We start from the raw sequence: 11914 nt of genomic DNA, 5'->3' as shown, positions 1-11914 counted from the left end.
TTTTTTCTTTTTTTTTCTTTTTTTCGGAGCTGGGGACCCAACCCAGGGCCTTGCACTTGCTAGGCAAGCGCTCTACCACTGAGCTAAATCCCCAACCCGCCCTTGTTTTGTTTTTTAAGAAAGAAAAAGGCTATTTGGCCATCTGGGTCCAAAGCCACATTGTTCAAATAACCAAAAGGCAGAAGGACACACATCAATCAACAGATGAACACCAGGCAGTGTGTGCATTCTCTGGGCTATAAACCTAACACGGGCTACAGCATGGACTTGAAGTGAAATAAGCCAGTCACCACAACATTGATATTATATGAGATCTCTGGGTTCTCTAAAAGGGGGGATGACAGAGTCACTCATTTGAACAGTTGAAGGAATTAATCAAAGAATTACTGTTTAACGGGTGGAAGGAGGTCAGCTCTGCAAGATGAAAACGCAATGAAGACAGGTTTCTTGATGGTCAGTGACAATCGCTCGATGTAAGTACCTTTCAACCTCCTATAAAATGGTGAGTTCGTATCATGCTTTCACCGTGATTTTTAAAATACATCTTAAAATTTTGTAATAAACACGAAACCCCAAAATACTGGCTTCCGTGTTGCGTTGCCAAGGGACACCATTTACTGTTTTCCCTGGAACTGACCGATACCTGGCAACCGTGAAATCTTAATCTTAGAGCCCCTCCCCTTGGCAGACATTGCTAATCCATCCCAGATCCTTATTTAGCACTGAGGCTCCTTCTCAGTAGTGTTTCCTCAGAGCTGATTTGCCAGGCAAGAGTAAGGTTAGAGCCATGTTGGTCCTAATGATGACTTGGAAATCCTTTTGATAAGAGACAAAGAATATGGGTGTAGCAGACCTGATCACTCTTTTATTGGTAGGGTTATGCATTGTTCCACCTTACACGCCTGTGAGCCCAGGGAAATTTCAAGTTGAATATTCAGTCGGTTCTCTTTGATTTCATAGTTGCCCCGAATAAAGCCACGAGTGTGACAACTATGCCAACGCCAATAAACCTGGATGATGCGAACAGCATTCAGCAAACGACAATATCGTTGGCGTATATGCCACATTCTGAAGCAGGACTGCAGTTTAACTATTGCCCAAGTTTTTCGAACATATAACTCCAGAGCCATCCGCCGTTTCTTCCCTTGCATCGTCATCATTATCTTTCTCCACCAACACTGAATGATCCACGCGTTGAGGGCAGCGTGCAGCAATGAGCGCCGCAGCAACGTGCCACGCCACCATGCTTGGATGCGCACCGCTGCAGATTTTTCGGTCAAGGCGGTAGTCTCTTCTGGGCCTTGCAAAAGAGAACAGACCACTTAGGACGCTTAGGGAGTTCAGGGTGAGCCAGACAGGAATCCTGAGCCTCTAACTAGGAAGTTCAAGAGCTGGAGAAGCGGGCAGAGCCACATATGCACCCAGGAGACCAGCTAAATTGACCAGTTTGTGGTACATGCCGGTTAATCGGCATGAATACATCAACCTGACATCTGAGTTTCTGGACATGTATCTGTCTGATAATTGTGATAATTTAAAACTCTCTTTCCGTATTGGGAAGAAAGTAGGAAAGAAGATAAGAATGTTTTCCCTGGTGCCAAGTGAACAAGACTCAGCTTCCAGCCTGCATTTGTTTTTGTTTGTTTGTTTGTTTGTTTGTTTGAGACAGGGTCTCAGTTTGCAGCTCTGGCTGTCCTGTAACAGACTGGTCTTGAACTCACAGAGATCTGCCTGCCTCTGCCTCTCCAAGTGCTGGGATTAAAACTGTGGGGACTGGGGCTGGGGATTTAGCTCAGTGGTAGAGCGCTTACCTAGGAAGCGCAAGGCCCTGGGTTGGTCCCCAGCTCCGAAAAAAGAACAAAAAAAAAAAAAACTGGGGACACTCCACCCAGTTAATTATGGCCTTTGTTATAAATCCCCTTCCTGTGGTAACTAGGAGAAATTTACCATACCCTATTAAGCATATTCAACCTTTAGACATTGCCACCTGCTAAGTTCACACACGAAAAACAGACAAACAAAAAAACACAATTAATTGAGTTACAAAACAAAATCAATCACACACATTAACCTCGTAACATTTTAAGGACCTTTACAACTTTATCTTGGGCCGCACGCTTCACGTGGGCTGTGGTCGAACATTCCTGGATAAATCAATCTCTCAGAAAACATTCAAACCCCTGAGTTAGGCATACATGGTTAAACCCCCCTCAGATCTGTATTCTATGAATTACCCATGGTTAGGGGCTAGATGTTCCCATCACCCTCCGGTCTGCTCTCCCAGCTCTGACCCGGCAGAGAGAGTAGATAGGAAAAAAATGATGACATCATAAGGGTGCCTATGACACAAGCACCAGGATGGCTGTCACCAACCAACATTCTCAGCACCTACACCATGTGTCACTGGTTGTGACAGGAGGGTCTGATACACCCACATACAAATCCTTAGAACCCCTTTCTTTTTACCATTCAAATCTACTGCTTCCCACATTATGTTTTTACTCCTTCAGAAAGCTTTTGGGGGGGCTGAAAAAATATAGCCCAACAGTTAAGAGCCCTGGGTGGGAGTTGGGGATTTAGCTCAGTGGTAGAGCGCTTGCCTAGCAAGCGCAAGGCCAGGGCTCGGTCCCCAGCTCCGAAAAAAAAAAGAAAAAAGAAAAAAAAGAAAGAGAAGTCAAAGTAATATCAAGCACACTAAAATCAATTCATGAAACTTCCATTTCCTCTTTTTATACACACACATGTATGTGTGTGTGTATCTGAATGTGAATAAATCTGAGCCCAAGAGAGGAAGGAGGGAGGGAGAGGCAGGGAAGGAGTGAAGAAGAGAGTCTAGTGTCAGACTATACTGATTTACAGCCTAGATTTGTAGTCTACTAAATGTGATGTTAGAAAAATATTTAATATACCTGTCTCTCAGCTTTCACTTGGATTAGAAGCAACTCATATTATATAGTCTGGAAATTAAGTAAGTTACATAGGAGAGGACTTAGCAGATTAAAAAAACAGTGTTAACTATTAGTGAAAAAAATTATGTATGGCCAAAATAATACTTAGTTTACAAAAATATAGACTTCTTGGGGTTAAATGTGGTAGAGCGCTTTGCCTCTAAGGAGGGTTCGGTCCCCAGCTCGAAAAAAAAAAAAAAAAAAAAAAGCACTGATGCTCTCCCAGAGGTCCTGAGTTCAAATCCCAGCAACATGGTGCTCACAACCATCTGTAATGAGATCTGATGCCCTCTTCTGGTGGTCTGAAGACAGCTGCAGTGAGACATAATAATAAATGAATAAATTTTAAAAAAAAAAACTGTTCCAAAGAACCCGACGATCTCTTCCAGATCCCATGACCTCTACACATGTGTCTAGGCAAATACTTATACACAGAAAATAAGAATAAATGTTAATAGCATCTTTGGGCTAGGAAGAGAGTTCAAATATCAAAGTGATGGCTGTGTAAGATGTGACCCCTAGAACCTGCATAAAATAACTGTGCTCAGAAGCACGTGTTTGTAAGCCCAGGGCTGCAGAGAAAGAGGAGATAGAAGGACACCTGAGTGTTCTAACCAGTCAGCCTAGTCTACTCCATGAGTTCCAGGCAAGGAGACCTCTTGTATCAAAATAAAAAAGAAAGTGGGTATCAGCTGAGGAATCATACCAAAAATTGCCTACCAACACTTCCACAGACACAAATACGTATGTGTACACATGTAATGCATTAGAGCATGCACACACACACACATGAAAAAAAATGGCTTCTTTGGGTAAGTATGGGGCCCGTACCTGTAATCCCAGCACTTGGGGTTCTTGGTCACTGTCAAACAGGATGAACTATATGAAACCTTGGGTCCAAAAAGGTCTTGTCTCAGAGGGACAAACTAAAGTTCCCACTGCCACTGGGAGTGCCACAGCTTGCTGTGTGAGTCCATTATGCTTCCTACCCCCTCTACCCAGTACCTTTTCTAGATTCCCTTTCCTACTGCTGGCTTCTCTTGCTGGCCAGGGTATCTGCCTATAGGAGAGGTGGTGGTCTTGACTCTTGCCTCTTGTTCTTGGCTTGTGACTTTCAGGCCATAATTGCCATTGCGCTGGGAAGTTTGACACCAAGACATCTTGCAGTAGGTCATCTTCCCGTAAGGTTCAAGGCTCGTTTTCCCTGCTGGCATGGGGGTGTTTTTTCATTACTTGCACATCTTGGTAAAATGGAGGCTGATGTTTCCAGATGGTAGCATAATTTTAAGTTTAATGGTATCCTTGCTCTTGTCTCTGATGTGCACCTTCCTCCCCTAGAATCTGAAGCCTTCTAGCAAACCAAGTTTGAAATTGCAGGGACTTTGATAGAGGATCAAAGCCCACAGCAGATAACAGGAACGAAAGGCCACAGACCCACTTCTGTCTTCACACATTAGCTCCTAAACACCTACATTCCATTAATCACTGAACACCACATGATAGTCACTGACTAGAACCTGGGCTGACATGCTACAACCCACAAATCAAATCTAACCCACAGCCTAATTCTGCACATCCTAGGAAGACTAGCTTTTACATTTTTTCAGTGGCTAGAAAGCCACAAAAGAACAGTAGTATTTCATAAAGCATAAATGAGCTAGTAGGACAGACTGATAATCCCAGCCACTTGGGAGGCTCAAACCAGGTATATCACAAACCCAGGGCCTGAGCCACATGGTGAGTTCAAGGCCAGTTTGGGCAACTTTATGAGGCTATGTCTCAAAATAAAAAATGAAAGATCTGAATATATAGCTCAGTAGCCGTGTGCTTGCATATCATGTGTGAGACCCTGGGTTCATTCCTCAGGACCACGAAAAAGAAAAAGAAAATCCAAATTTTCTGTGTTCATAAAGTTTTATAGGATGATTGTCATGCTAAAATATTCAGGATGTACAAATTCAGGTAATAGACTAGAGAAACATTTATTCCAGATGAATCAAGGCTTATACAGTTTTAGGGAAGTGGGTAGGAATATCCAGGGTGGGCAAGGTCATCTACTGAAGACTAAGACACTGAGATGCCTCGTTAGCATGGTGAGGCATGCCGGGAATCTCCGGTGTGGGGTCCAGTATCCCCAGATAGAGAAGAGGAAACCCTGCTGACAAAGGGAGTCCACCATTTTGCACCAAGCTCAGGGCTTTCCAGTAATGTCAGACTTTGACCTCAGCAGCAGGGTTTTCGGACGGTAGTATCCCAGCCGTGCCATAAATCAGTGTCCTATACAATCCATAGTGATGCTTCCACTGCCGTGACAGGGTTAAATAGTTGAGACAGCCAACACAGGTCACTCTCTTCCCTTGCCACGGCTACTGCCTATGGCCAGGCTGGGACCTGTTCATTCTTACAGGTGCATACTCACTGCTGAAAACCAAGAAGAGGCGGGCGTGACGGTGCATGTCTCTGTTTCCAGCACTCAGGAGGCGGAGCAAGTAGGTCCTCTACGAGTTCAAGGCCAGCCTGGTGTACACAGTGAGACCGTGTCTCAACCAAAAGCAAACCAAGACAAGATAGTCACGCTTATAAGATACTGCCACTAGAGTAAAGGAATTCAGGATCAATCAGCCCTGGTGGTGTGTACCTGCAATGCCAGCATTCGGGAGGCTAAGGAAAGAAAGTTCTTGGGGCAAGAGAGATGGCTTAGTGGTTAGGATCACTAGCTGTTCTTTCAGAGGACCTGGGTTCCATTCCCAGCACCCACATGGCAGTTCGAAACTGTCTGCAACTCCGGTTCCAGGGCATCTGACACCCTAGCACGGGCAAATGTGAAGGCAAGATACCAATGCACATAAAATAAAAATTACTTTTTCAAAAAATGAAGGTTGTGGGTTGGTGGAGGGGGTAACCGGGAAGTGGGATATCACTTGAGGTGTAAACGAATGGAATGATGAATTTAAAAAAAAAAAAAAAAAAAAAAAAGAAGGGGGGGGGAGGAGGAGGGGGGGGGAGAGAGAGAGAGAGAGAGAGAGAGAGAGAGAGAGAGAGAGAGAGAGAGAAAGAGAGAGAGAGAGAGAGAAAGAAAGAAAGAAAGGAGGAAAGAAAGAAAACTTTATATTGTTGCAGAGGTTGGGACCTCTGGGAAAAGAAAATAGACTTAAACCAATTATTACTGAGCCAAATTTGAGATTGTCATGAGAAGGGGGTACGGGGAAGGATTTTCAAAGGGGAAAAACCACAAGAAGACCTTCAGTATCTATGCAAGCGAGTAAAAACTGCTCTGTTCTGCCAAGTTTAAGTGTTACAGCAACTCAAAACAATCTTTGGGTATCTGGGTAAGCAAGTTGCAGAAGCGAAAAAGAAGCAGTTAGTCAGATAACCAATTGATGGCCACGGCTGTACATTCCGGGGGAGGGGGTCACCGAGTCACGTTACTGGGAACTTATCCTCCAGGGACTGGAGTCAGAGACAAACCGCTAGTGGGTACCAAGATGGATACCTAGCATGAAATGGGGGTTTCTTTAACCATCACAACCTATCAATGTGAAAGTTAATTGTCAGCTTAACCGAATCTAGAATCACCTGGGAGATGGATCTCTAGATGCTGTCTCAATTTAGGACAGGACCATTCCCTAGGGGTGGGATCCCCGAGTGTGTTACTGAGAGAAGGGAACTGAGCATGGGCGCGCCTTGATTCGTTATGTCTTGGTTTTGGACGCAGTGCAGTGACAAGCAGCTTCACTTGATTTTAGATGCAGGTCAGCCAGCAGCTCCAGCCTCCTACTGCCCTGTGCCTTGAACCCGGAGCCAAACTAACCTCTTCAAGTGGCTTTTGTCAGAGATTTTATCATAGTCACGAACCAAGAAACCAAGGGACAGGGCTGGAGAGACGGCTCCATGGTTAAGAGCGCTGGCTGCTTTTCCAAAGGACCTGGGTTCAATTCCCAGCACCCACCTGGTGACTCACCACCATCCTATAACTCCAATCCACCACCCTCTTCTAGCCTCCAAGGGCACTGCATGCACGTCATATACAGACACACATGCAGGCAAAACACCCATCCATATAAAGTAATTAACGGTGAGATTTAAAGACACAAAGATAAATCAGTATTAATAGATGGACCAAACCACCATCTTTCCAGCTCAGGGAAAAGCAGAGAGCACAAAGGTTGGGAACGTTCAGCGGGCAGACCTCATCACAGCAGTATTTTTTTTTCCCAAAACTAAAACGTGACGATGGGATTGCAAAGAAAACGAATTTCCAACTTGTTCATGTGCTAACCAAACAAGGAAAGCTGTTACCGGGACTGAGCTTAATTAAATCAACTTGATTGCAGCCGCTGAAGAAATGTGTCCAGAGAAAGCAAACAGCGAGCATTATCAGTCTTTCAAAGGAAACAGCTTCTCGGAGAATTGAAGGCACGAGGGGGAAACATCAATAGTCAAGTTCCAAACAAGGGGAGTGTTTTCAAGCGACTTTCTTTGGCTCTTAATGAGTTGACAAACAACCAATACAGACCAGCTGCTGTTACTGACAGGGCAAACACCAGCTTTGAAGTGGCTGAGAATGAGCCTCTATAAATAGAATGTAGGAAGCAAAAACGTGAGAGAATATCTGTTGAGGAAGCCAAGGGGAAATAAACTCAGCACCACTTGACATGGACGCTTCCTAAAGGTGATAAGCCTAATAGAATTGAAAATAGGAGTGGGAAAAAAGGGGGAGGGGGAGGGGCGGGGCAGGGGTGAGGCAGGCTTATGAAAGGCTTGGGCAGAGGCTCCCACACAGGGTGTTTGCCTTTGCATGTTCATGTGCAAGGCCCTGGGAGTTTGATCTCACCACCGCAAACAGACAAAAGTGTGCAGTGCTTAGAACCCATAGCTTCTCGCTGTATCCACATCCATTAATAGATATGTTATTAATAGACATAGAAATATCCATTAAAGATGTGGAAAATCACGGAATCCTCTGCCTTGCCTATCACTAGGAGACTACTAGGCATTGTCGACTTAGCCGTCATCAATTCTGTGAATGTTTGTCAGAAATTGTCTTGTTAGGGTTTTCCTGCTGTGAACAGACGCCATGACCAAGGCAAGTCTTATAAGCACAACATTTAATTGGGGCTGGCTTACAGGTTCAGAGGCTCAGTCCAGTACCATCAAGGTGGGAACATGGCAGCGTCTAGGCAGGCATGGCGCAGGAGGAGCTGAGAAGGTCTTTTTTTTTTTTTTTTTTTTTTTTTTTTTTTTTTGGAGCTGGGGACCGAACCCAGGGCCTTATGCTTCCTAGGCAAGCGCCTACCACTGAGCTAAATCCCCAACCCCATAAATCTTATTTTTAAAGTTATAAAAATATGGACTGGAGAGATGGCTCGGTGGTTAAGAGCACTGGCTGCTCTTCCAGAGGTCCTGAGTTCAAATCCCACCAATCACATGGTGGCTCACAACCATCTGTAATGGGATCTGCCGCCCTCTTCTGGTGTGTCTGAAGTCAGTGACAATGTACCCATGTACATGAAATAAATAAATCTTTATTTTAAAAGTTATAAAAATATATAAGAAAATAAGATTAGTATGCAAAGTAATGGGTTTCCTTTTGACATGTTCATACATACTTCGTGTGTGTGTGTGTGTGTGTGTGTGTGTGTGTGTGTGTGGCCCATGTGTGTACATCAGGTGGACATGACTGTATAGAAACTGTGAGTCAGGGCTGGAGAGATGGCTCAGCGGTTAAGAGCACTGACTGCTCTTCCAGAGGTTCTGAGTTCAATTCCCAGCAACCACATGGTGGCTCACAACCATCTGTAATGGGATCCAATGCCCTCTTCTGGTGTCTGAAGACAGTGACAGTGTACTCAGATCCATGAAATAAATAAATAAATCTTTTAAAAAGAGAAAAAGAAACTGTGAGTCAGCCTTAGGTCTAATTCCTCAGGAGCTCCCCTTCTTGTGTTGTTGGTGTTTAATTGGATTTTGCTGTTGCCTTGTTTCTTGTTTAAGGGGGTTGCTTTGGCTTTTGTTGTTTTGCTTCATGGTTTTTAAAGATTTATTTGTGTGTGTTAGCATTTTGTCTAAGCTTCACCCCACAGTTACCTGGCAATAGCCAGGTATGCCCAAAGGGGCTGCTTGCCCCTCCTCTCTCTTATTCTTACTCTTTCCTTCCTGCCCCTGCTCTGTCTCCTCACCCCTTCCTCCCTCTCTCCATTCCCTTCTCCACTCCCTCATTCCCTTCCCCCTTCTCTCTCCATGTGCTCATGGATGGCCTCTACTCTGCTCCTTTACTCCTTTCTCTCTCTCCCTCTCTCTCTCTCTCTCTCTCTCTCTCTCTCTCTCCTCTATTTCCTCCCAACCCCCCCATGTCCTGAATAAACTCTATTTTCTACAATACCATCCACGGAGGCACACCCTTCCCCCATATCTCACCAAAACATATCCTCCCCTCTATCTTCCCCCTCAGTGTATAAGGGTGTTTTCTCTACATATACAACCGCAGCACACCAAAAGGGCCTCCCATGGACCTACAGTCATAGATACTTGTGAGTCACCATGTAGGTACTGGAAATTGAACCCAGGACCTCTGGAAGAGCAGCCAGTGTTCTTAACCACTGAGCCATCTCTTCAGCCCCTTGTTTTGTTTTGTTTTGTTTTGTTTTGTTTTGTTTTGTTTAACAGAGTTTCACTGGGTAGCCCTGGCTGACTTGGAACTTGCTACATAGAGCAGGAAGACCCGGAACTCAGAGATCCACCTATCTCTGTCTCTAAAGTGCTGAGATCAAAGGTGTGGATCTACGCTTTGCCTGTCTCCCCCATTCAGTCTCAGTCTCTGTGTGTGGGTGTGGGTGTGGGGTGTGGGTGTGGGTGTGGGTGTGGATGTATGTGTGTGAGAGAGAAAGAGACAGAGACACAGAGACAGACAGAGAGAGAGAGACAGAGAGAGACAGAGACAGAGAGACAGAGACAGAGACAAAGGAGACAAAGACAGAGACAGAGACAGAGGTGTGAGTCCAGGCTCACCTGTGAGAGGTCAGAGGACAACACTGGCAGTTCTCTACTTGTGCCTTGTTGAGATAGGGTTTCTCTGTTTCTACCATGCTGCCTGCTCTAGGCTACCTGCCTGACCCATGAACTTCTAGGAAATTCTCCTATCTCCCATGGAAATGCTGGATTGCAGATACGCGCTTTTTTTACACAGCTGTGGGACTCAGGTTGTCAGGTTTTCACGACCAAAGCTGAGCCATCCCATAGGCCCCGCCTTTTCTTCGGTCTTTAGATTCTCATTGGCCCGGAGCTCTCCAATTCACCTTGTCTAAGTGGTTCTCAAGCTCAGGGATCTTTCTGTCTCCACAACTCCAGCGCTGCCATTACAAACCTGTTCCACAGCCGCGTCTTATTAGTTAGGGGTTAGATTCAAGTCTTCACAATTGGGGAACAAGCACTTTTTCTTTCAACTGAGCTCCAGTCCTGTTCTTGGTTTTCTTGTGGTAGGGATGGGGGTCGCTTGTTTAAGTTTCTTTTGTTTTGAGACAAGATCTTGTGTAGTCCGGGCTGCTCTTAAACTCACTATATAGCTGAGACTGGCCTTGAATTCCTGATTAACCTGCCTCTATTCCCCAAATACAAGACCATAGGCATGCACACATCAGGTCTTCGATCTTGTCAGTTCTCCTTCACCACCCCAGGCCCTCCATCCCACTCCTGCTGGACCCTTCCTTCCCCCAGTAGACCTTCTTGTTTCATGTCACATGTACTCTAGTCCCCTTTTCTTCCTTTTTTAAGGCGTTTTTCCTCTAGGGCTAGAGAAATGACTCACCGGTTAAGAGTACTAACTATTCTTCCAATGGACCAGGATCAATCCCCAGCAGTCTGCTCCAGGGGATGCAGTGCTGTCTTTTGCCTTCTGCCAGCACCAGGCATAGGCATACATGCAGGCAAAATTTTCCTTCTCCCAGATCTTTGAGTTTCTCGATGAATTTAACCCAAAATTAAAAAGTAAAACCATGGGGTGGGGGAAGCAAATCCCAGCTGGAGAGATGGCTCAGACGTTAAGAGCACTGACTGCTCTTCCAGAGTTCAATTCCCAGAAACCACATGGTAGCTCACAACCATCTATAATGAGATCTGGCACGCGTGCGTGCGTGCGTGCGTGCGTGCGTGCGTGCGTGCGTGCGTGTGTGTGTGTGTGTGTGTGTTGTGTTGCAGTTTTCCTCTTATCCTAGATAGCTCCCAAATAATTGAGACTCGTAACAAGCTTTAAGGGCACAACAACTGAGCAGTATTACTCTATTTTAATCCTCTATGCTAACCTAACCTGGCTACCTCCAGCCAAGTTCCTCGTGATCCTTGCATTTTATGGCTTTCTCTGGTTCAGGTATTTCTACAATGGTCTCTCCTCGACTCTGTCCTTGTGGCAAACCCCCACTTCCTGTCTCTTCTGCCCCCCCCCAGGAGGAAGTCCTCCCCTATTCTCTTCCCTACTCAGTCATTGGCTGATCAGCTAGCTTTACTGACCAATCAAGTAATAATTGGGGAGCAATGTTTATATAACATTGAGAAAGAAGATTCCCAGACTAAGGATTGCAACCAGATATGGGGACACAGACCATTTGAATAAACATCGTGTCTTTACACAATGCACAGTAACATTATGCCTACACATGGGAGCTAGAGAGATGGTTCAGTGGTTAAGAACAATGGCTGTTCTTCCAGAGGACCCAGGTTCAATTCCAACACCCACATGGCAGCCCACAACTGTCTATAACTCCAATTACAGGGGACCTGGCACCTTCGTACATTCATGTACTAAAGCACATAAAAATAATCTTTAAGGGAAAAAAAAAAAAAGCAAAACCACAGTGCTTGTAGCTAACGTTTGTACTCCGGCCAAGTCATGATGGAAAGAAGTAATTTTGAATCCCAAGCGCGTCAAGCTTCGCTGCGTACGTCCTGTATTATCGAAAATTGAGACAAAGCAA

General features: G+C 45.1%; 1 protein-coding gene across 1 annotated transcript; it reads right to left on the bottom strand.

The window, feature by feature from the left end:
* Window positions 1-845: 845 nt before the first annotated feature.
* Window positions 846-2326, bottom strand: LOC116908302 (IQ domain-containing protein F5). Its single transcript, XM_032911580.1, has 2 exons — window positions 2235-2326; window positions 846-1300 (listed from the first exon to the last, which is right to left on the bottom strand). The coding sequence occupies exons 1-2, from the start codon at window positions 2236-2238 to the stop codon at window positions 858-860; spliced, it is 447 nt and encodes a 148-aa protein (XP_032767471.1). The 5' UTR covers window positions 2239-2326; the 3' UTR covers window positions 846-857.
* Window positions 2327-11914: the final 9588 nt, after the last annotated feature.

This window comes from Rattus rattus, chromosome 8 (genome assembly GCF_011064425.1).
Source record: "Rattus rattus isolate New Zealand chromosome 8, Rrattus_CSIRO_v1, whole genome shotgun sequence".
Lineage (NCBI taxonomy): Eukaryota > Metazoa > Chordata > Mammalia > Rodentia > Muridae > Rattus > Rattus rattus.
Note: the sequence above shows the minus strand (reverse complement) of the source record. Positions and strands in the feature narration are given on the sequence as shown.